The sequence below is a fragment of the Balaenoptera borealis genome, assembly GCF_965194805.1.
Source record: "Balaenoptera borealis genome assembly, chromosome: 11".
NCBI lineage: Eukaryota > Metazoa > Chordata > Mammalia > Artiodactyla > Balaenopteridae > Balaenoptera > Balaenoptera borealis.
Genome location: NC_138868.1, coordinates 31,395,651 through 31,421,761, shown reverse-complemented (window position 1 = coordinate 31,421,761; position 26,111 = coordinate 31,395,651). Strand labels below are relative to the sequence as shown.

The 26,111-nt window shown below is 38.5% G+C and overlaps 1 protein-coding gene and 1 long non-coding RNA gene across 4 annotated transcripts in view; one reads left to right on the top strand and one right to left on the bottom strand.

The window, feature by feature from the left end:
• Positions 1–2,509: 2,509 nt before the first annotated feature.
• Positions 2,510–26,111, bottom strand: part of LGR4 (leucine rich repeat containing G protein-coupled receptor 4) — a 97,262-nt gene continuing 73,660 nt past the window's right edge. The window contains exons 5-18 of one of the 3 annotated variants that reach the window (XM_082342420.1): positions 21,749–21,964; positions 20,835–20,906; positions 18,892–18,960; positions 17,897–17,968; positions 17,643–17,714; positions 17,239–17,307; positions 15,193–15,264; positions 14,023–14,088; positions 13,242–13,313; positions 11,191–11,262; positions 10,811–10,936; positions 9,849–9,964; positions 9,510–9,593; positions 2,510–6,113 (exon numbers count right to left, since the gene is read on the bottom strand). In XM_082342420.1, coding sequence (XP_082198546.1) covers positions 4,837–6,113; positions 9,510–9,593; positions 9,849–9,964; positions 10,811–10,936; positions 11,191–11,262; positions 13,242–13,313; positions 14,023–14,088; positions 15,193–15,264; positions 17,239–17,307; positions 17,643–17,714; positions 17,897–17,968; positions 18,892–18,960; positions 20,835–20,906; positions 21,749–21,964 — 2,455 coding nt within the window. In that variant the 3' untranslated portion in view covers positions 2,510–4,836. The remainder of the gene's footprint in view (positions 6,114–9,509; positions 9,594–9,848; positions 9,965–10,810; positions 10,937–11,190; positions 11,263–13,241; positions 13,314–14,022; positions 14,089–15,192; positions 15,265–17,238; positions 17,308–17,642; positions 17,715–17,896; positions 17,969–18,891; positions 18,961–20,834; positions 20,907–21,748; positions 21,965–26,111) is intronic. The other 2 variants (XM_082342422.1, XM_082342421.1) reach the window with 2 other exon arrangements.
• The window catches only part of LOC309606028, a 139,567-nt gene continuing 136,109 nt past the window's right edge, over positions 22,654–26,111 (top strand). The window contains exon 1 of the long non-coding RNA XR_014231614.1: positions 22,654–25,271. This is a non-coding gene — a long non-coding RNA (uncharacterized lncRNA). The remainder of the gene's footprint in view (positions 25,272–26,111) is intronic.

The window sequence follows — 26,111 nt, the reverse complement described above, 5'->3', positions numbered from 1 at the left end:
GTTACAAGGATCAGCCGTGATTTCTCTCAGCACACGGCCACACACGGCTGTATTTTAGGGTGTGGGGGGCAAACTTTATCCAAGTTTACAGGTGTATCTAAGAATGCACTTTTGGTACAATCTTTCATTGTTTTTGGTAGCCCTTCGTCTGCCTAGCATCTTACAGGAACTCGTTTGTTTAGTGCATGTGAATATCGGGGCCTTTCTGAAGGCTCTAGTGTACTACGGTCTGTGCTAAGCACTGGAGATATATAAAATACAAGCCTTGCCGTTACAAGCTCCTCATTCTTTTGTGGTGAAGAGTCATACCGTTAAAATATTCCGTTATATGCATTTTGTGAGGAATGAAAAAATTTTGTGGGACTTCGGAAGGAGCACTCTTCTCAGGGATTGGGGATGGGGATGAAGGTAGTAAGGAAGAGGTGATAGGTACGAAAAAGCTGGTTCCTTCCTGCATGCTGACAAAACTGTGTACACTTCTAAATAAATGGGCTTTATCCAGCTCATAATGCATATTGCTGTAGAAATATCACACAATGAAAACTGACAATGGCTAAAACAGCACACAGGATTTGTCATTGACCAAAGAGTGATATGAAATCTTAGATGAAATTCAGATCTGCAAAATTTGACACCAAAGAATCAGATACAATAGAAATAATAGTAATCAAGGGCAATCCAGAAGACAGAAGCTATGGTTAATAAAATATGACATGGTTAAAACTATTTAAATGGAATGTAAATTTTGTTAAAATTTTCAGTAAAAACAATGAAAATGGAAGAAAACTAGAGCAATTTAAATGAGTGATAGAATTGATGGAGGAATAAAATGGCTTGAGTTTTCATTCTCTATCCCAATTACTCAATATTGGTGTATCTGGTTAAAACCTTTTAGGAGAGCATCTCTCAAATCAATAACAACAGCATCACCCTGGGCCACTTTAGGGCTTCATAAGGGGGTAAACTTGAGAAGCTATTCCCAACAAACATCACCCCACATTACTGAAGCATAGTAGGGGAAAAAAACCCCCCAAGTTTTAGTATGTAAGGGACCTGTATTTGAATCCATGGTTTTCCTCTTAATTTGCTAGTTTTCCCTAAACAAGCTGTTTGGCCTGTCCAAGTTCTGACTTACTCCTCTGTAAAATAGGGAAATAATCTATCTCCCAGTCATATTTTATTAATTCTCAAAGCTTCTAGCACAGGACCAGACAAGAGAAAATGGTAAATGGTAACTTGTATCATTCAAACTCCAAAACTTTCCCACTGTAACCTCTTGCTATGGGATCTAAAATGTTTTAAACAAATTATGCCCTTGACGCCTCAGAATCATCATCATGACCAACTACTGCATTATGCTGTAACAATCCTGGAGCTAAGAGGCTAAGAGCCGCTGGTGCTGGTGCTGGTGCTGGTGCCGGTACTTGAACATAATCAAGTCCTGTGGTCTCCTTTCTTACAGCGCCTTTTCATTACTGGGACAGAAACCATCATCAAGTTTGGTTGCATTATATAAAATGTATAAATAAGCTCAAAAGAGGGCCTCTCCCCTTAAGTTTCAGGGTATTAACTTACTAACTTCTTACTACTCATTTATTTTCACTTTCATGCTATATTTGAGATAATTCCTATTTTTTGCTGGCTTTGTAAACTTGTGTAAGTGAAGAGTGACCCTTGCTTGAAAATCTCTTTGTTTCAAAAATAACATCATTATCAGTGAGTCCTATGGCAATATATTACCCAATTTTAAAAAATGTATCCCTGGACATATTGAAATATTTTCAGATGAAACAATTTGTTTTAGGTTTGCTTCAAAATAATGCAGGGAGCAGAGGGATTAGAGAAGGTGAGTGAATGGGATGAAGGGGAAACAAGATTTACCATGTGCTGTTGACAGCTGCCAAAGCTGGATGTTGGGTATGGGCAGTGAGGGCCTAGGGCATGGGAGAAGGGGCAATCATAGTATTCTACTTTTGGTTATGGGAATTCCAAACATATACTGAAGTTTAAAACAAACAAAAACAAAAAACATCTCAAATTAAGGGGAACTGGGTGCTGGTTTGGGTTCTAATTTGCTGTATGTGTCAGGTATTCACTTAAATTTCATTAGGCCCTCTATTTTCCCATCTGTAAAATGAGGGCTTGATGACTGTGAATACTGAATTATTTCTAAGCACAATAGACCCTTCTTATCTACAGGGGATGTGTCCCAAGACCCCCAGTGGACGCCTGAAACTGTAGATAGTACCAAACCCTATGTATACTATGTTTTCTTTCCCATACAGTTTAATTTAGAAATTAGGCACAGTAAGAGAATATCTGAATTGCCAGCATCACTATTCTCATGCTTTGGGGCCATTATTAAGTAAAATAAGGGTTACTTGAACACAAGCACTGAGATAATCAGAGACAGCTCCTAAGTGACTAACAGGCAGGATACACTGCACAAAGGGATGATTCGTTTCAGAGTAGAACAGCGCAAGATTTCATCACACTATTCAGAAGGGTGTGCAATTTAAAACTTATGAATTTTTTATTTCTAGAATTTTTCATTTAATATTCTTGGACTGCGGTTGACTACAGGCAACTAAAACTATGGAAAGTGAAACCTCAGATAAGGGAAGAAAGGGAGGACTACTGCATTTGAGCAATTGACTATATCTGGAATCATGCAGTTTTTTAAATAATTTGCTTTTAAATAAGATCCAATTGATGGTATCCTCTTAAATTTCACAGTTTGTTTTCCATGAGTATGGTTCAGACTTAAGATAGAATAAAACCTCACTTCTAAATTTCAGCAAAGTGTCCTCTCAACATTTCTTCTAATACTCTTAAAAATATTTTACTTCAATTTGCTTAGTTTAACACTAAGCAAATTCATTAATATACCTAGTATAAATTAAGGCAAAATAGATTGCTTTCCAGAAACTTTAATAATTCAACACACTGCATACAATATTGTATTTCCTACCATATGTATAGCACAGTTTACCACATATTTTAGATATCTGCTATTCTATTTTTTAAAGGAATGCACTGAAAGTATTCAGTAACATGACTTTTGAAAAAAAAAAACTTTTAGCTAGACTTTTTTACCAAGTTATGATTTAATATTTATCGAATGTGTAAATATACAAACATGATAGCAATTTTAAAAACTTGTGAATAGTTGGCCTTACAAAATTACAACACACTGTAAATAAATCCCTCCCACATTTTATACAAACTACATGATTTTGATATACAAAGATTCTGTTTTTATTACACTGACAATATACAACCAAGACTATTTACAATGCAAAAAGTATATAAACCACAATTTAACATTCTGCTACTGGCAGCCACTATAGTGTAGGAGGTAGCTTTAATTAAACGAAATGAACAGAAGCCACATTTCCCAACTTGTGTTCTAAAAATAATTTACATAAGATAAAAATTCATTATATGCACATTATATACAGTTTAATTTTTAAACTGCAATCTAGCTTAATGTTTTTTAGTATCTCCTGAACAACTAATATGGCAGTGGGTTTGCTACTGATTTAGCATATTGTTCAAAGAACATATTGAACATTTATAACTTTAAGACTCCACATAGTGAACATGTCAAAAGTCCATAGGTGAGAATCAAGTAAAATTTTTGATTTTTAAAGACACAGGCCTAAGCTTTATGCCTTTTTTTTTTTTTTCCTTAGTGACATATTTGGCTTGTCTCACAAGAACACAGTTTCTGAGCTGTTGCACAGGCTCTTGTAAATCAAAGTAAGGGGGAAAATGTATGGCAGCTTCCATGTAATAGTATAGGTTCAGGAGAATCCAGCTCACTAAGAAGTAAATGTAAGTGCTTTGTGTCATAATTACTTCCAATTTCTTCCAACTAAATGAAATCATTGCCACAATTTACTTTCTGTATAATTTAAACTACAGGTAGATCACATACCAACAAAACTGGAAAATACTGATAGCTCCAAGGATATTAGGATGTGTTTTATCAGTGAGAACATTACACGGAGCCATCGAATCGCTCAGATACTATTAAAGTCCCACGTACGTAGTTTAGCCAAATCTCCTGATTCACACAGCAATGAGCCCTTTACTTTTTCCTAATAGTGTGATCACAAAACACTGAAGAAAAAATTACTGTGATCGAAACAAAGCAGTGTATAATGACTGAAAACAAATGTGTTTGGTTATTCTTTTAAAATCTAACAGGTGTTAATATTGTTTTAAAAACATCTTCAGGTTTTAGATTTAAAACTCTTAAACAAAATCGATGATTCTATTATGTCAGAGATAGATTAGAAAATGCAAGACGATGAGGCCTACATGCACCCTCATAGTCCTATCTGGGAAACAATCCCTTTTTTTGGCCCTGCAGTAAGTTGTCCTGAGATTAATGATGAAACATTAGGTAAAATTAGCAAGACTTTTTCTTCGGTTATACAAAATCACCATTTAAAATATTCTTAAAAAAATATTAACAGCTGTTCTTTATCTTGTGCTTAATTCAGAAATAGGTATAAATTTGCTTCTTATGGATCAGAAAAACCTAACGCTATATTGCTATGACATACATAGAATCTTTTTCAAGTTATACATTTGTTTCAAATAGACTACACATTGCTTGGACACTGCATTTTTTCATCCATTGATAGTTTAGGCACTTGTTCCTTGCAAAGGTCTGGTTTAAGAAATAAACTGCCGCCTTTCTCCTTCTTCTAAGTGACACCAGGCAGTGATCACAGAAGTGCTTCCCAGATGAGAGATCAGACTAGGATTCATTCTATAAACACTGTGATTTGGGTTGATGGGGGAAACAGTCACAAACACACTGATTCAGTCTTTAACTCTTGGGAGATTGTAAGCATAGCGCACCAAAGGGAATCCTCGACTCTGATAGAAGCAGGCTCGTCCACAGGCCTGCACCTGGTCAGAACTGTCCGAGACAAAGGAATCTTCTTCATCTGCGTAATCAGAGTGGGCAGACTGCGTGCCACAGTCGGACCAATAGCCGTCCGGTCTTTGGCAAGAACCCACTGCCAAGGCAGGACAGCTGTGTGATTTTATTAAGTGTTTGCAGGACACTGGCTTTGTCAACAGAAAGGATTCACAGCAGTCACACACAGTCAGGTTACCCTGCAAGTGTGAGTACATGCCGCAGTCGTAGTAGAAATCCTGTTCCGCACAACCAGCTTGGCTGCTGATGGAAACCGACACGGATCCGCTTTTCTTGGTAATATGTCGCTTCAGTAACTTCCAGTCTTCTTTAAACTTTGGGTTGAAGAAGACATACAGGACTGGATTCAGGCAAGCAGGCAATGGGAAAAATATCAGAGTAACAGACTTCATTATTTCGGGGCTGATAGAGATGGCAGTGATCAATGGCGCAAACGAGAAAAATGCTACGGGGCAGAAAAAGATGCAGTTGGTGAAAATGAGCCAAGCAACATGCTTAATCATGCTAGAATGGGAGTTCTCTGAAAGGTCTTCTTTTTCCAAGTTGCAGTAGAGTTTAGTGTAGATGATGGCCATTAATAAAAATGCTAGTGAGTTTAACAGCACTAAGGTTACGGTAAATCCCAATGATGGGGTCTCTCCTGTGGGAAATGGCAAGCACAGAGGTGATGCAGAATATTCCCCTCTGTGGAAAAGGGGAAAACAGCCTGCTACTGCAGCACCCAGAAGAGCAAAAAGGGCAGCAATCCGGAACTGTCTGAGATGATTGCTTTTCCCATTTTTCATTATATCTTTTGCAGATAAGCTTCTTTCGACGGCTGCTAACATTAATAAAAATATGGCACTTTCTGAGGAGAAAACGGCAAGAAACCCAGCTATTTTGCAGCCACTGCCAATCTCCCACCAAATGCCAAACTCGGCAAATCGGCCCCAGGACACAGCATCCAGAAAAGTTAAGATGCCGGTATAGGCTCCCATGAATAAGTTAGATACAGAAATCAAGCCTATGAACAATTTGGAGGAAGGCAGTGATGTACAAGATGCAAATGTTGTTAAAATGACAAGCAGGTTGAAAAACAATGCAACCAAGAAAATGAACCACACAGTAAGACGGATCATCCAACTTCCCAGTAAATGTTCACAGGGCTTAAAAGCACCTAAAATGAAAGAGAGAAAAGACAGTTTATAAAAGACCATATTCCATATGATATGGCTTGAGAGAGAAACTAGAATAATCTACTACCAAATTGAACTGATCCAAATTGAAAAGATTACCATTTCTTAGATATTTTAGTCATTGGACTGGGCTATTTAAAAATTTATTTTAACATGTTATTTTAATATATATTTATTTCATTTCTTTTATTAACTATTTGGCAAACCATACAATGATATTTAAAAGAAAATTTTCACTTTTTCTTATACCTAAGTTAATATACATAGCACAGTGTCTAGTACCTGAAAGGTACTTCATAAACTGAGGGCTCGCAATCAGATATACTAGAGTTTGAGTTTAGGGTTCATAACTTGCTGCTCTTACTTGAGAGGGCAACTTAAACCTCTAAGAATTTCATTTTCTCACTTGTGGATAATAACACCTATTTCACAGCGTTGTGTAGCTTAAGTAAAATTGCATACACAAGGTACTTAAGCGGGCTACTGGGTACATAGTTGGACTTCAGTAAATGTCAGGTCCTTTTCTTCTTCCTTCCTAGTTCCTAATATACTTTATACTAATTATATATTATATGTATGTATAATACATATATTTTTTACACATTTCTTATAGCTTTCAAAAGCAATCTGATGAAGCAGGTTAAGATAGGTATAATTATCCCCATTTTTCATCCAGAGAAACTGAGATTTCAAAGTGTTTGGTTGACTTGACAGAGGTCATTCAGACAGTATGAGAGCCAAATCACACCAATGTTAACTAGTAATGTAAAACTATGTCCAATAAAACCCTGCATAACAAACTAGGATTGCAAGAACTAATTTAGTAGCTGAGTTGTACGTTCTAGCAACTGACTGGCATGCTAGTTATGTCCCAAATGACAACTGTTTTATTTAAAAGTTAGTGAAAACAGGGAGATCAGCTCAGTGCTTTGTGACCACCTAGTGGGCTGTGATAGGGAGGGTGTGAGGGAGATGCAAGAGGGAGGAGATATGGGGGATATATGTATATGTATAGCTGATTCACTTTGTTATACAGCAGAAACTAACACACCATTGTAAAGCAATTATACTCCAATACAGATGTTAAAAAAATAATAATAATATTAAAAAAAATAAAAGTGTAGTGAAGAAAAACAAAATTTTGTCTACAGAGCATAAGAAAACTATGTACTGCAATTGCCCAAAAGACACGTTCTAATTTATGTTTCTGGATTGTCCTGAAGTTTGATACATCCCAGAAAGCAACTTAATCATTGAGATATTCACAGACCGAACAAGCCAGCTCTGCACCATTTGTATCGATCTGACTCAAGAAACTTAAAAAAAAAATTTTTTTCTAATTAATTTTTTTATTCCCCCATCAGGGAAGTGTTAAGAGGAACCTTTCACCTTTATCTCTGTATCTGAACTCCTCCTTCTACAAGGAACTAGGAGTAGCTAATCCGACCTGGGAGAACAGGACACCCTTTGGAAAGTGCCTGATTAGTGGGTGGAATTACTTTCCCTCAAAAGCCTGGGAAGCCGGCTCCACCCAGTCTGTCTTTGGAAACCTGCTGCTTCCTCCAGTTTTAAAAGAAGGTTCCTGCTCTCCTCCACTTCCTGCTTCTGTGTCAGCACATGGCTGTCTCTGTGCTACTACATACTACAAGTGAGCGGAGTGGAGGAAGCAGACCTGCACTTCACTCCTATTGCCACCTGGGGAGATGAGCTCAGACCAACTCTCCTCCTGGTTGACCCCCAAGGTGTAAATTCAGTGTGGAAGAAATGGAATCTCTGCATATTCAAGTTTAGACTCCCCTTTAATAAAGACATTCCGGGCTTCCCTGGTGGCGCAGTGGTTGAGAGTCTGCCTGCCAATGCAGGGGACACGGGTTCGAGCCCTGGTCCGGGAGGATCCCGCATGACGCGGAGCAAATGGGCCCGTGAGCCACAATTGCTGAGCCTGCGCATCTGGAGCCTGTGCTCCGCAACAAGAGAGGCCGCGATAGTGAGAGGCCTGCGCACCGCGATGAAGAGTGGCCCCCGCTTGCCACAACTGGAGAAAGCCCTCACACAGAAACGAAGATCCAACACAGCCATAAATAAATAAATAAATAAATAAATAAATAAATAAATAAATAAATAAAAATTAAAAAAAAAAAAAAAAGACGTTCCCTTCCTTATGTACATTCTCCAACACAAGAACCCCAGCAGGGCAAGTGACCCCTTAACTCCTACCAATCAATACAGAAACTAAAGAACTGCATAGACATAAATGATTCTTGTTAATCCCATTCACTCAGCTGATCACTTTAAGATTATTCTCTGCACCAGGCACTGTGCTAAGTATTAAAAGAACACATACACAGCCTCTGAAGAAGCTCACAATTCAGTAGTAATCATTAAAGAATCCATAATATTTATGATTCTGAGTTATAAAATTAATGTCCAGATCATCCTGTGTGACCATATTAAAGAGGAATCTACTTCATAGTACACAATTTAGCCATTATGTAAATTTTTCTTTAACAGTAAAACTCTAAATCCATCTTCTCTGATAGATTAGGCAGAATACAGGCCTGACCAAATATGTGGTGTCAATTTAATAACTTTCCCAAGTCTACTGAAGTTCAACAAAATAAAACAGAAAGAAAAATGGCAACCCGCTCGTCACAACTAGAGAAAGCCCGCGCACAGCAACGAAGACCCAACGCAGCCATAAATAAATAAATAAATTTATTTATTTATTTATGGCTGCGTTGGGTCTTCGTTGCTGTGCGCGGGCTTTCTCTAGTTGTGACGAGCGGGGGCCACTCTTCATCGCGGTGCGCAGGCCTCTCACTATCGCGGCCTCTCTTGTTGGGAGCACAGGCTCCAGACGCGCAGGCTCAGTAGTTGTGGCTCACGGGCCTAGTTGCTCCGCGGCATGTGGGATCTTCCCAGACCAGGGCTCGAACCCGTGTCCCCTGCATTGGCACGCAGATTCTCAACCACTGCGCCACCAGGGAAGCCCAATAAATAAATAATTTTTTTAAAAGTAATGGCAAGGTTTCATTAAAAAAAAAAGGGTAACACTAAAAATCCTTACAGAACAGTAACCTCTAGAACTAGACCTAGGGTAAAAGTTGCATGAAGAAAGAGCCTCCCCATCCTTAACGTGCCTAACTCTCGTCTGGGGAGCTTGTTAACACAAAGATTCTGAGTCAGTGGGTCTGGGCCTGAGATTCTGCAAGAGATGCCTAAGCTCCTTGTATACAGACCACACGTTGAGTCAGGCCTTAAGAAACCATCGAGTTGCACTCCTGTTACAGAAATCACATCTCTCCCTGGAAGTTTTAGGTATATTTGCCTAATGTTTGTTTAAAGCGAGAAACTGCAGTCCAATGTGTTGGGCTTACCTGTCGAGGGTGTACAGTGGATAATGATTTGACTGTGCTCCTCATTTTCAGCACTGCTGGTGACAACTGCTAGGTCAGTGGGACCTGAATATATAACACAAACTGTTTAATTCAAGGTTCAGGCAGTTCAAAAGACCCATCTTTTCCTGCAGTCTTCTCTCTTGTACATGATGTAAGTTCAGCTTGCACCAGGCTTAATAACATATTAAAGATGTCAGGAACACAGTACACAAAAGCCGTTTTTCTCCACAGATTTCACATTGATCCTTTGCAAACTGATTACAATAACAGAGACTTTGATTAATGCTGTGTTCTATTTTCAAAAGTTCATGCACTTGCCTTTATCCTTTGCCACACTGTGATCTTGGAGGCTGTTATCTTCTGTGTTTGAATGTGCATAAGAGTCACAACCCCAAAATGCACAGCACTGATAAGCATATGGTACAGATAAAGACCTGGAAAAAATGGCAAAATCTATACTGAAATACCAACTTCACAGACATGCTTTTGTTCTGTAAAAAGTAAATACTTTAAGCTGGTCATTATCCTCTCTGGACTTAGTTTCCTCATCTGTTAAAAAGCTCTGGTATCAGATGACACCATGAGTTTCTCCATTTATATAAGGTATGCTTTTAAAAACAATTTGAATCAAGCCATCTTTAAAATTTAATAGCAATACTGCAATTTAAAGTGAAATCTTATCAGACTCCTTTTATAAATGAATTAACCACACCCAATTTATCATATGAAACTGGTAGTTTCATTTAAAATTAATGTCCCAGGTCATTTGTGACTTTACAACATTAAATGAATTCACTTTGTTCATATAAGTATAATGAAAATATTTATTCGCTTCTCCCATAATAATATTCCCAAACCCTCTCTCTGCTATATCTAGTGAGGTCCCCTCTCTACTATATCTAGTGAGGTCCCCTCTCTAACTCTAATGTCTCTGTGAAGTATTATCACATTGTATCAATTTTCTGTAGGTTCACATGTGCTTTCTGCCATCTTGTTGCAAATGACAAATCCCACTATATACAAAACCATTCTGATGAAGGGCTAGATTATCTCTTTGACAGCAACATGGTCTGCAATTCATGTTCTCAACAACTATGGACTAATGCTCATGTTCTATTTTTTTCCAAGTTTGTGAGGACTGAGGTTGAAAATACTCTTAAATGACAGCCTCCCAGAAAATCTGGGAACCACAGCAAAAAAAAAAAAACAACCCCAGGACACTCTATAATCTGGAGCCTTACCAAAACTTCCACAAAAAAGAAAAATAAGCAAAAACACACCTGAGATTAACAAAGTCTTTTGCTGCTAAGGCTTCTTTCAGCTTGAAGTTGCCCACAAGTTTCAGTTGATTTAGTCCATTTAGGCCTTCCGTTGGAAATGAAGTTAATTCATTGAAACTTATATCTCTAAAATGTGAATAAGACTTCAAATTAACTCCTAAGACACAAATCTGTACATGCGTTAACATCACAAGTATCAGAGCTCTAAGAGGAAGTTTAGGTGTGCGAAAACCATTTCAGAAGCTGCCACTACATCATAGCAGGTTAGCATTTATACAAGGGAACACTAAAAAGAGAAAATGATTTGGGTAGGACAATGCTGAAACACAAGTTTCTGCAGACTGGTCACTACTTTCATGATATTGCTGCATGGAACTTACAGGTTGGTTATTGACCCAAGCTTGGCAAAAGCTCTGTCGTGAATTTCATGGATCAGGTTTCTACTCAGATCTCTGCAATTATAAAAATCAATTGTTACTCTTTTAAAATACATTCCAAATGCAGACTACACTTTAGAATCTGCTGTAGTCACAATATCCCTGATAAGATAACAAAGATCTTTAATCTTGTTCAACAACATTTTTAATGTTTATGTTAAAGTCCTTCCCTTCACAGCCAAATATTTCTTGGAACGTGTTCCAGGGAGCAGTAATTCTAGCTGGCATCTGTTTCAAACAGTTGTGAATTTTCTCCACCTTATCATTCTGATACTAGTTCAAAAATATAAATGATATGATATAACTTCTGGTACTATTAACTAGGTGAGGAAAAGCACAGCTCCTGACAAAGCTGAAAATAAAAACAGGCTTCAGGTTATTTGCCTTCTCAAAGGTTAGTGATAAGGCCGTGAGGGAAGACAAATAATCAATATGCAAACAAGAGCATTCCAGAAGGGCTTCAGATATCATTCTTTCCCCAAGCAGGAAATAAAAACCATATCAACACCAGAGCCATATACTATATTCAGGAACACACCCTGAAGAATTCTGATATTACAGAATTAATAAAACAGAGAAATAATCTGCAACCACACTTACACGGAGCCTTAATGGAAATTTAAAGATAGGTTAAATTCATTCCATGACACATCTCCTGGATAACAGGAAAATTCGACAGACTTGGTTCCAAATCATGAAAAGGCCAGCTAGCTTTTCATTGTTGTCACTTATCAGCGCTCTAGAAGTGATGGCAGCTGGGAGCCAGTCCCCTTCCCCACTACTGCCCAGACCCACAGGAAGCCTGTTAGCAACAAGGAGAGGTCCAGCAACCCAACTACCAATAAAGTATTTTTCTAGTAGACGCATGTTTAATTTCTTAATGGGGAACTACTGGAAAACATGATTTTAGTATATGTAATTTCACTTCACTGTCAATGTTTCAAATTCTTTTCTGTATAAAAAAAAATTGTTCCCTATTTAGTGTATTGCGTCTTGTGCATTGCATGAAGGCCGTGACATGGTTTGTCTTAGTCATCTCTGTATTCCCAAGTGCTTAATAGCATACCGGGCACAAATATGCACTCAAATACAAATCACTTTTTAAATGAGTGCTTCTACTGCATATTAGCTGTGTTTGCCATGATAGGTACCCCAGTGCAGGGGTCAGCAAACTTTTTCTGTAGAGGGCCAGATAGTAAATATCCTTCACCTCTGGGGGTCACACAGTCTCTACTGCAACTATTTGACTATGCCTTAGTATGGTGAAAGCAGCTTTAGGCAATTCTTAAACAAATAGGCAGGGCTGTGTTCTAATAAAACTTAATTTACAGAAACAGGAGGCACGCTGGATCTGACCCACCGGCTATAGTTTGCCCACCCAGCCCCTAACGAACTGACAAACTTCATTATTATGACTTGAAAACACACAAGATGCGTTTTTCAAGCTATACACATTATACTTTTTCACTCACAAATGGGCAATCTCATAAATTAGCTAAGGTGAAAAAATGCTGAAAGGAAATTATTTATGAAGTACCATGTGGTAAAGTTTGAAAAACAATATTCATGCATAATAAATCCTATATTTAAGTATATCTACTAACATGGGAATTATAAGGATACATTAATTTACAGTTTAACAAAAATTTTATTTGTCTTTAATAATCACAGAGGAACTGGGCTTCGCTGGTGGCGCAGTGGTTGAGAGTCTGCCTGCCAATGCAGGGGACACGGGTTCGAGCCCTGGTCCGGGAAGATCCCACATGCCGGGAAGCAGCTGGGCCCGTGAGCCACAGTTACTGAGCCTGCGCGTCTGGAGCCCGTGCTCCGCAACAAGAGAGGCCGCGACAGTGAAAGGCCCGCGCATCGTGATGAAGAGCAGCCCCCGCTCGCCACAACTGGAGAAAGCCCTCGCACAGAAACGAAGACCCAACACAGCCAAAAATAAAAATAAAAATAAATTAAAAAAAAAAAAAAATCACAGAGGAACTTACAGAATCCTTAGGGATGTCAAGCCTTGAAAAGTATCTTCCTTTATTTGGTGGATCTGATTACGTTGCAAAGAACTAAAAAAAGAATAAGAATTAAAGATGAAAGAAAGAGAGAAAAAAAGAGAGAAAATATTTTCTATTTTGAAAAATAACATTTCTTAATTAAACTTTTTCTAAGTTTAACCATTCATTCATGAGTAACATTAATTGATCTTGTTGAAAGTAAAACAAACTGTTGTTTCCTCGTCTAGAAGATGAAAGGGCTAGACTAATTGGTATTTCATCCAAAATTACACTGAGAGTTAAGGTACACTATCTAAATTCTTCACCAACTCCACACAGGCGTGAGAGCAGGAAGACAACATAGTGAGAAAGGACCCAAGACAATGCAACCATACCAAGTACCACAGAAGGAAGGTCAGAGGAAGGAGGAGATAAAACGTGGGAGTATAAGTTCCTCCCTTTCCTGACCTCTCAGTCAACTCCCACCAGAGCTGTCCTTTATAGCTACACTGTAGATATCCACATCTGGACCAGTTTTTTGTTTGGTTGGTTTTTCATATACACCGCCCTCCTCCCATACCATCTCATAGAATGCCTGACAGGTGCCAAATAAATGCTGGTCGCATGAACACACTTGGTACCATTGGATATTTATTCATAGGAACATCTGATAATGTGAATTTCTAAGATCTTAATATGAAAGCCATTTATTTACAATAGGAAAGGCTCAATGAATTAACCATAGACCATAGCAAAAAGAGTAAGTCAAAGACCAACTTACATTTCTTCCAGAGCATGGCAACCATTAAAGCTGGGAAGGTCTTTTATATCGTTATAAGATAAGTCCCTTAAAATAATGGAAATTAACAAATTAATTTTATCTTATCAGAATACTACATTATGAAAGCTGTACTCAGAAGCATTGAAAGCAGTGCTAAGATCTGTAATAAAGAGATACGGCTGAACAAGAAAAGCAACTTTTTTTTTTTTACCTAAGACTCATAAGCTTTCTAGAGCACCTACCTCAGTGACAGAACAGGCTTAAGACTGGCAAACTTCAAGTACATAATGTTGGGTATAGACAATATAAAATATATTTTAAAACATTAAGAATATACAATAAATATGGAAAATACAGTGCAGAAAATATATAAAAATTATGTCCAAATGGTAGAGTTGAGTTTTTTAATTTATATTTTTATAATATCATTTATACCATAAATAATTTCTATGTTGTTATTGAATTTAAAAGCTGTAAGAGGAGTGTTATATGTAATCACATTTTTAAAAATATTTATAGTAAATAAAAAATTGGGACTAGTTAACTCTGTTAATCCCATGCAGTGTTTCCTCAATGTTATCATTGTGTTTGATACCCCATGACACCATTTAATTACTTGCTTGATCAGTCAGTCATTTATTTTGTTACTATCTCTTGCCACGGAATACTTGTTAACAACTTAGTAACTTAATTGTTTGTTCTTGTGACAATTTTACATCCTTTATTTACTTTTAATTTCCAGGGCAGCTTGGAGATTTTGGAAAGCTCCATGCTTAATTGGTTCCTGATCCAAGGAAAGATTGGGGCTCTCACCTGGGTTATGGATGAAAGAGCAGCCTACAGAGAGCTAACTCCCCTGGGGCAACTAGAATAAGGGTGAGGAGTCAGGATGAAAAAAGAAATCAAGGAAGAGCCTATTTTGGTTTTACTTTGTTCAAAGTAAAGTCACAAGATGTGAGATATACACATAGCTGTAAAATCAAATACAGATAAACATTACCTACCCAGGGGGATACTAAAATTCCTGCTCATTTCCATGAAGGGAACCAATAAGAAATAATTATACCTTAATGTCACCTAATGAAAAGAGTTCATTAAAAATAAAACTCAACATGTGTGAAGTACATAAAACAAAGAAAGGCAGGAGAAGGGAAGAAGAATCCAACTTACAAAGTTCTAAGCATCTTTTGTTCTTGGCACAAATTACTGGATATGCTGCTTATCTTTGTACCGGTCAAGGTCCTATGGAAAAACATGGTCTAAGAAATGATTCAAGTTGAGATGGTAAACAAAATGCTGTTCTCATATAGAAAAATACATGTTCACATACTTGCATATGGACTAGAGTCTATGTATCCCACTGCCTAACTACTCCCTAAAGTAAGGCACGTGGGAAGAAGAATGAACCCTCGATACCCATATTATTTTCATAGTAACGCAGAAGAGCTTGTGACACGAGAAGTAAATATTGTCCAGGTGACAAGCCTGAGTTCTCATGTGGACCAACAGAAAAAAATGAATCCATAGTCACAGCCTGACCACAGTCACCTGCAAGTTCTGTCACCCCCTCACACCCAAAACATTTGAAACCAGGATAGCATCCTGCCCCCCCAAACCATGTTTCTATCTTTTCTTTCAATCAACCTGACTCAATGTTCTGAAATTTTCTTTTAATCCCTGTATGATCAGGCCACTCAAGATGGCTGTTCTCTTGCTCTCTGTATAGCCCCTGCCTGACCAGGGCCTGCTTTACCTACACCCTACTCACATGACTGACATTCCTTGCCCCAGACCTCAGCTAGTGATAGTTCTTATCAAAGGGTGGTTAGGGGCATGCCCCTCTGCTGGTTTCCCTGGTAACTAATGAGCCAACCTGATGTCAATTCCTATAACTGGCAATCTCCCCTTCCCCTCCCGGGAGTGAAGACTGCCGCCATGTCCTGCCTGCCGTGTGCCAGTGGGGTGTTGCTCCAGGACCTTGCCTCATACATGTAAGCTCCCCCATCCATTAAACCACTGCTGTCTCTGTTACTGACTCTGGGCTCTTTCTTCGGTCTTGAAGCTGGACAAGTGCAGGTCTTGTAGACCTGAGGGGTGCAGCCCAGCAATCCCCTCCCTTTCTACCTCCCCATCTGCAGTCAATCACCAGTTCCTGTTCTTTCTTCTTCTGTAGGTCTCAGCATCTGACCCTCTCCATTTTTACTGCTACTATGCAGATCAAGGGTGAAATGATGCAGACAGGGGTAGAGGAATCTCAGGCCACACGGAGGAACTCCAGTGATGGATTGAAGACACAGAACTCTCATGGTTAAATGTGTTCATTTAGCCAAGTGGAGTATTCCCATGGCCTCCTCACCGTTCTACCTCTGGTCTCTCTCTTCTTACCCTCCTCACGCCTCCTCCTCCAACATTTTCAACACCTCCAAACTGCCGTTAAGAGTTGAGTTTAGACTCCTTAGCTCCATGCTTCCCAACTTTTCTTACATCTTGGCATACATGAACATTGTAACTTCTGCAGCACCCTGTGGTAAGGCTCCTTGTGGCAGAGACCCTAACCACGTCAGGCCCCACGTGGCTTCTGGAGGGCTGAGGTCATCAAGATCTTAGATGCACCTGCAACCCATTCACAGACCACCCACTGAGAAGCTTGACCATAACCAAATGTTCAATACTCAAGGTTTGTCATTTTAAAATTACAAGCCCAACAACTTTCCAGATTTCTCCACATCATTCCCCATTTGATTATAAACATGCAATTTTAGCTATATTTGATCATCTGTATGCCATACCTGAGTATATTTTCAGTATCCCCGGTTTTACTAAATCCTGCCTTTCTAAATAAAAGACCGGGTCTGGGAAACCTGACAGTATCCAATTTTGAAACATTTCACCTCTTCCATAAAGCCTTTTCTGATAGTCTACATCGATTGCTCCACTTCTGAACTCCTAAAGCACTGCTTCTCATTTGGTACTTACTTACTGCCTTCTATTTTCAGTGACCTTTTCAGAACTTACCTCTCACATACTAGGCTATATACTCTACCTGAGTTGACTGACTCCAAACCCAACATACCCATCTCTATGCATGATATTCACAAACCAAGATTGTAGAAATCAACATTAACTCATCATCATCACCAAAAAGCACTGGCAACCTATTAGCAGGCCAGTGTGGTGTTATCTTTACACAGCCCTTCTTCAAAGGGCCACACTTACAGACTCTCCAGATGGACAGTTCCAGTCAGATTGGGGAACCGCTGTACCATGCTTGCACCACGAATGACTCTTTAAGAAATTGGGAGATAAAAAGTAATTTAAAATAAAAAATTTTCATAGATAATATTTTCATTTTATTTTTTAAACAGCTTACAATTACAGTACCATTATACCTAAAAAGATTAGTTTCATCTCTTGATTGAACCTGAAAGTGTGATAATTTTGACCAAGTGTTCACATAAATAAGAGCCATCATAAATTTTCAAAGTTGTCTTTTGGATTTCCACCCAAGAAAAATAAAATAAAAGATTCTGTTTTCTGGAGCTACAATGATAAATTCTAGTTTTCCATTAAAGCAACTGTGTAAATATTCAGGTTTGTTTTTAAATTTCTATAATACTTACAAGGAATGCAGATCAGATAAATTGTGAAATGCTGAGTTCCCCACAAAAGACAGAGGATTATCATACAAATGTCTGTAAAAATAGCCAAAAAAGCAAAGTTTTCATATGTTCACAAGCACTCCAACACTAAATCTATGTTCACAAAGCTCATATATCTAACAGCCTGAATTTTCATTCTTTATCCAGATGTTTGGCATTGTACAGACATTGCTTTACATGATTACATATTAAAAAAAAATTTCAAAACTACTTACATAGTTCTTAAGAGTGGATTACCATCAAATGCTCCATCAGGAATAACAGAAATAGAATTACTGTGAAATAACCTACAAAGATAGAAGAAAAATATTTTGAAATGCTTATCCCCTTGTGAAATAAGTTAAAACCTGAATATCTACTACTGTTCAGTAGGATGTAAAATATAACTGATAACAACTACATGAAAATTTCAAAAATGTGGGGAAACTGAATTTTTAATTCCATCTCATCTTTTTCAGGACCATACCTAATTCTTTTTAAACCCACTGCTTAACCTACTACCACTGCCAGGTCCCTTATATACATTTAGCTTGCTTCATCCTCAAAGAACTTTAGACTGCAAGAATCATAGGTATTCTAACCCCAAAATCTCTCTCACTGTCACCTGCATTTAGTTTTTAAGCAATGCATCTCAGAATATTAGCTATCAATTCATGACACACGATCTCTGTTATGCCATGTGCATTCTTATCTCTGACCTTGACAAATCCAACATCTAAAATGCTCCCTCATCTCTTTCATTTATCTAAATATTTCCATTCTTTCAAGTCCAGTCAAATTCCTTCTCTTTGGTGATGTCTTTTCCAATGACCCCAAGCCTCAATGAGGTCTTTTTCTGGAATGATTTATTTATCCTATTCATTCAGCACTTATTTCCACCTAGAAACTGCTCTCTGTCTGTCTTACATGGTCAGCCTCCCCAGTGGGACTAAGACCACAGCTCCTACAAAGCAGAGACCATACCTTATGGCTTGTTTCACCGGAATCCAGCCCTATACAGTAATCTATGCTCAAAATTGTCAGTGCTAGCCAATATAATCCAATCTGTATGATCGTGTGTGTGTGTGTGTGTGTGTGTGTGTGTGTGTGTGTGTGTGTGTGTATTATGATACATGTAATGGAACAAAGATGTTCTAAAATCTCATTGTTGGAACATTAAGTGGTGAGTTCCAGGGATATTAAGGCACAGATAGGGCAAAGCAATACTCACAGCTCTTTCAGGCTGGGAAGGGCTTTAATAGCCTGAGGAAATTCCCCCAAATTATTATAGTTCAAGTCCCTAGAAAAAATTGGAAAAATACGTAAGAACATTGAAGGATGGTCACAATTTATAAGGTGTTTTGGTACAATTTTTTTTTTTATTTTTAAATCACATCCTCTGGATGGTAATCTTTCTTTGACAACAAATTGCCAGTCCATTTAATTAAATTTACACCTTTTCTTAGATTACTGAATAGAAAAAAGTATCTTAATTCTTCTATGATGTTTTAAGTCAACAACTTTAAAAGCGCAAAGAATTCTCAGAATCACATATTACTGGTGCATTAAATAAACAAATCACCTGAATGGCAGTTCTCCATAAAATAGAATTTATTGACTATCATTTGTAAATGACAATAGCCTGAAACTGAGGTTTCTATTTTAGGTTTAGAGTGGCTTCCTGAAATTCTGTTATGAGGGCAGCTGACCTCAGCCCTAACATCAGCAGGATGACCTAAGTATGAATAAGGAGAAGGACCAGGATGGTTTCATACAACTACGGTCCTCAAGTAGGTTACAAATTGTTGAAAAAGTTCCATTAATTAGGAGAGAGAAAAGCCATAGTGATCTGTACTTTTAAAAGTCTTAATTCTGAGTGTATTTTATTTATTTATTTTTTGGCCATGCCACAAGGCACATGGGATCTTAGTTCCCCGACCAGGTATCGAACCCTCATCCCTTGCACTGGAAGCGCGGAGTCTTAACCACTGGACAGTCAGGGAAGTCCCTCTGAGTGTATTTAAACTTTAATTTCTTTTAACCTAAAGAGAATGTTAGCATATGATCAGCGATTGATTTCAGAATGAGAGTAAATAAAATCAAAAGGCCAGCACCTTAGAGACCAATGTTGTTTTCCTTTTCTACATAGAAAAAAATGGTAAATAAAAATTTAACTGGGAAGAAAAGGTTTAATTTTAATTAGAATAATATATTGGAATAATACAAGGTTTAGGATCAGAAGACCCGCCCAGTCTTTTGTTCCACTGGTATTTACATACTTAGAAGAACTGGGTTTGGCAGTATCTTCTTCAAGAGCTTCAACTTTCAAATATCCACTGATGCTTACTATCTTTTAGTGGTTTAAACAGGAAAGTGAATTAATAGAGTACTAAAAGATTTTAAGTCTTCTCATTGACTGACAGTTAACCCAAAAATTCAATTAAACAAAATATTACAAACCCTAAGCATTCCAATCAGATGTTACTCACCCATCTAACTGGGACATTCTCTGAATCATTTACTATACCACAATGGCAAATATTATAAATCTCTGAATAAAGGCAACTAGTACAAACCAAAACAACAAAAACAAAGATCCTACTCTTGATTACACACAGCTGCACTATGTCTTTTGCTCATATCGTGGTACAATGGACAGTTTTGAAACAGCCAGAATTCTCAAACACTTTAACAATAGAAACAACAATAAAAGTATCCTAAGCAAAATGGAAATCTTCATCGCATTTAGCATATAAAAGCAGAGATGGTATTCAAACCCACTGTTAACAATTAGCAAGGCAACTGAGATGAGGGAGAAAACAAAGAAACAAAACAACTTTTCCAGTATTAATTTTATAAGGTTCAAAGTTCCAAAACTGCCTATCATACTAACAAAAACCAAAGTTTTTGAAAAGGTGTACAGCTTGGCAGACTGAGCTGGTTTTACCATGTCCTTTTGTAAGAAATATCAATCTTGTGCGCCATTTTTAACCAGAAACCTAGATTAGTTTTCATGACTGTGTTATCTGAAGGCAAGACTTTAGTCATGTATTAAAGCAAATTAATAATGAGCTGAACTTAAGACCGTTACTTTTTTTCCTTTTTCTGCAATGAAATGCAAAATTGCACTGTCAACTTCCCAAATGTGATCATCCAAAATACGAATAAACTTACAAGGTCTCCAGGTTATCGAGTCCATCGAAACAGCGTTGACCCAGGCTTTTAATTTTATTGTTATGAAGATGCCTATGGAAAAAAGCATCAAAATGACTTTTGCCTCACCCAGAAGCAAGTATTATAATGTTTTACATGTCTAAATTGGTAGAGCTTAAAGGAATGGTGCAGCTAAACATTGCAACACTTGACTAATGGAAAACAAATAGCATTGGGTAGATATCTCTTGATAAACGCTGCACAGACTCGGATTCACTGAACATAGGAGGCCAGTGGAAAAGGAACATATCTCTAGTGGAAAAGGGGTGCACACATGGAAGATTCTTGAGTATTTACCCATATCCAAACAAAAGTTTTGATGAGCTTTTAATTATATGAAGCGAAACTTTGATGAGTTCTCCTATGGGGAGGTGGGGGAAATGTCAGCTTACATCAGTGAGAATCGGTAACAGATTTTACAAGAAATGCCACTTTATTATGTCCAAGTTTTTGAAACAACAGTAAATCACATACTCTTTGAATAGACAGTAAAAACATGAAAGATCACTGAAACTCATTTCTATGGGCGTCTCCAAAAGGATTCTGCCTCTTTTAACACTGAATGCATTGCTGGGATACAAGTAAAAGCTGTACCAGTGTTTGCTGAATGACCCACTTTCTTCTCCTGACTACAAATGGCCATTTATTTTTGAGAGATTCAACTGTTATCATCGAACGTTACTTTTTAAAAAATTATCCTGTTTTGTATTTTTAAAAGTCAGCACATGTAATTTTGTAAAAAAGGCAGATCCCCCAAACACCAGCTCTCCAAGAACATACTCAGTGAGGTACTTTCATAACAATTTGTCACAAGAACTGTGCTGTTGCCCCCAAATTAACACAAATATATAGTATTAAAAGGGGTGGATACTTACAGAACCACCAGGCTGGACAGGTTAGTAAATGCAAAATCTGGGATGCTGGAGATTTTGTTGAGAGCCAAGGTCAGCGCCTGCAGGGTCGGCAGATTGCTGAGGGGATGCACTGGCACCTCTGTCAAACTGTTGTCATCCAGCCACAGATGCCGTAACTGAGTGAGCCCCTCAAAACTGTCCTCAGGCACTGCGGTGATATGGTTGGCATCTAGACGCCTGACAGAAAAAAACAACCACCTTCAATAATGGATTCTAGCGGAATGAGTCAAGGCAAGTCACACATCTCTCAGGGTTCAAAAAAAAAAAAAAAAATGGAGTTATAAAAATGACCAAAGACACAGCATCCCTTATTTCTTTAATTTCACTAGAAGTTTTCCTAAAATCTAACAATGTTTCCAAGACCAGCATATGGAACTCAGTTGTCTCCCTTCCTTCATAACAAAGGGATGCGTACAAATCTGAATCCTTCAAGAATCCTTGGCTAAGCACAACTGTACGGCAGAATGATATATTAAAGAAAGAAAGAAACCCTCAAAGCTCAAGCTCGAATTTCATGTTTCAGAATGTACTTATCAAAAATATAGAAAAACAGGGACTTCCTTGGTGGCGCAGTGGTTAAGAATCCGCCTGCCAATGCAGGGGACACGGGTTCAATCCCTGGCCCGGGAAGATCCCACATACCGCGGAGCAACTAAGCCCATGCACCACGACTACTGAAGCCTGCGCTCTAGAGCCCGTGCTCTGCAACAAGAGAAGCCATGACAATGAGAAGCCCGCACATCGCAACGAAGAGTAGCCCCCCCTGGCTGCAACTAGAGAAAGCCTGCCCGCAGCAGCGAAGACCCAACACAGCCAAAAATAAATAAATAAATTTATTAAAAAAAAAATATATATATATATACTTACAGTTTTATAACTAATATTTGATATTAAATTTAATTGCTATTCTGACTTGGTACCAAAGGGGAAAGAGTAAGAACATATTTACAATTTTTTTCTACAGCAACAAACCATTTCAATAGATTCTCAACAATCCTTATTACCACCAGGCAAGTTAAAAATATAAGTGTCACGTACTGGCAAAGCAACCCTCTCCTCTTCTCTTAGGCCTAAGTACATTTGAAAAATTAGTTTGTCAAAATTAACAGATATTAAGAAAAAGGCAAACTGTCCCGAGGAAAAATTAAACAGCTCCTTCGATCAACGTTACTGTGGCTTTACAGTTTCTTTGATTTTCCCCCAAATTTTGGAATTAATGACACCTTACTAATAGGATTACCCATACTTAAAAATTAAATCTCCATCTGAAAATCTGAGAAACCAAGTCCTAAATGTTAGTGTTGACATAACCAGGCGTAATTGTTGGAAGAACTGCTTTTCGCCAAAATGACAAGTTAGTATTAATATGATGAGGAACTGTATGCACCAGGCAAATCACAACTTTCTTCGCAAATACCTTGTTGATATAACCTCACTATTTAAATCCATATCTCACAGGCTTGGATCTCTTGGTGAAAATTAGGGAACACTAGAAAACAGCTGCAAGGTCAAAATGGCAGCCCATTTTTTTAAAGAAATCAACTTTGGCAGCCTTCAAGTTCAGGAAATTCTGACTTCAGAGTGGTTTTCGTGCCTCCTGTTTCCCTGTGCTGCTCCAGCTTCAGATCCTGCCATAAGTGTCCCTTTCCCCTCCATGCAAGTGCTGAGCCCCCGCTCCCAACTGACTGCCCCAGCCCCAAATGCAGTCTCCTTTCCAGAGGCAGATTGGCCGAGGTCAAAGACCCTTGGTCCCGGTAAGGATCTGATGGAAGCCTTCTGTTTGATAATATAACTTGAAGAGCACTAAAAAGTGGGGAGATTCAGAAACTGAGCAGCTGCCTTAAGAATCCACTTAGAAACAAACAGTTTTAGGTTTGTTTATTCCTTGTACTTTCTAGAACCTACCTATCCCTGAGAAGAGATAGGCATCCTTTATATAACAGACTGGCAAAGTACTGGCTACAGAGCTGCTTAGCAGATTTTCTTTAATTAGTAGATGGCAGTGTGTTCAAGCACACACACACATACACACATACACACGCACATGCTTCACAGCCTCAAGGAACTTCTACTTAGGGAGAGAGAGACATTTTTTGGGGGTGGAGGGAGTTAAGGACATTTATTTCACATTCACACATCTGGACATTTTCTATAAATAATGTGGAGCTGAAATATAATCATATAATTAACCATATAATGTAACTAAATCATGCAATTAAATTCTACACGCAGCTAATCTATCTGCAATTCATTCAACACATGTAAACTGAGCATCTTGTTAGGCACAAAAGGTAAAAATGGTGAACACGACAGGAATGAGGAGACTGACCCACATTCTAGTGAGGACGGACCCACAATATAATTAACAGACTGAAAAACGATTGCAGAGCGCTTAAAAAGTGCTATGAAGGAAATAAGCAGGGTACTGAGATCAGGATTAGCAGGGGCTGAGGCGGAGGGTAGCTTCTTACAATGTATTGGTCAGGAAAAGCATCTCTAAGAAGGTACCATTAAACTGAGATCCAGAGCAAGTGGCAAAGGAAGCTTGGCAAGGAGTGTTTGAGGCAACGGGAACAGTGAGGGCAGAGACTCAGTAGCAGAAACCAACTGGGTGTGGTCCCATCAACTCCCAGAAGGTCCGAGTGACTAGAACACAGGAGGAAGAGAGTGGAGGGTCCAGGGAGACACAGATGCGAATGCAAATGGGGACCAGATGACGCAGAGCCCCATTAGGCCAGGTGAGGATTTAGATTGTATTTTAAGCACAAATTGAAATCCCTCCCCAGTTTCTCAGTGTCACAACAGTTTAAAAGTTTAAATTGCTCATGTTATAAGAATGAGGATAATGTTCATTCACACTCAAGAAAATAATGAGCAGCGCTCTCCACACACACACACACACAGCACTCCACTGACATTAAGTCCTCTCTATATGTGTTTCATTAAGATGTACATCCAGTATAAGGTGAATAAGTATTAGGGATGTAATGCACAACATGATAGATATAATTAACACTGCTGAATGTTACATATAAATGCTGTTAAGAGAATAAATCCTGAGCTCTCATCAAAAGGAAAACAAAAATTTTTTTTCTATTTCTTTAAGTATCTGTATGAGATGATGTATTTTCACTAAGTTTATTGTGGTAATTATTTCATGATGTACGTAAGTCAAATAATTATGCTGTACACCTTAAACTTATACAGTACTATATGTCAATCATATTTCAATAAAACGGGAAGAAAAAAAAGATGTGGCAAAAAACTATAAGAAAAGTTGTCTAGGGCTTCCCTGGTGGCACAGTGGTTGAGAATCTGCCTGCCAATGCAGGGGACACGGGTTCGAGCCCTGGTCTGGGAAGATCCCACATGCCGCGGAGCAACTGGGCCCGTGAGCCACAACTACTGAGCCTGCGCGTCTGGAGCCTGTGCTCCACAACAAGAGAGGCCGCGATAGTGAGAGGCCCGCGCACTGCGATGAAGAGTGGCCCCCGCTTGCCGCAACTAGAGAAAGCCCTCGCACAGAAACGAAGACCCAACACAGCCATTAATTAATTAATTAATTTAAAAAAAAGAATCATGAAAATTTATCAGATTGTATTTTCTGTCAACAGGATGAACACAGTTAAAAAAAAAAAGAAAGAAAGAAAAGTTGTCTAGACGTTTTTAAAAAATTTATTTATTTATCTATCTATCTATCTATCTATCTTGGTTGTGTTGGGTCTTCGCTGCTGCGCACAGGCTTTCTCTAGTTGCAGCGAGCAGGGGCTACTCTGCGTTGTGGGGCACAGGCTTCTCATTGCGGTGGTTTCTCTTGCTGCAGAGCCCGGGCTCTAGGCACGCGGCCTTCAGTAGTTGTGGCACGTGGGCTCAGTAGTTGTGGCTCACGGGCTCTAGAGCGCAGGCTCAGTAGTTGCGGCGCACGGGCTCAGTTGCTCTGCGGCATGTGGGATCCTCCCCGACCAGGGATCGAACCCGTGTCCCCTGCATTGGCAGGCGGACTTTTAACCACTGTGCCACCAGGGAAGTCCCTTCTAGACCTTTTTAACATAAGTCCAGTATTATATACACCATTTAGGCTCCTGCAGAATTCTGTGCTACACCCCACCAAAGAAAAGGGGTGGTCTTAACTTAGCAAGATAACCAGGTGAGTTCTGAGCTAAGATAGTAATGAAACTACCTTCTATGCAACATAATAATACAACAATAAATGCACAGACACAATTTCCTCTGTTAAAAATTTCCCCAAATTGTAAAGTCAGCCATACGTAAGAGATCAAAAGGAAGAAATCTGGGAAAATGGAACCCTTAAATAAAAAGTTAA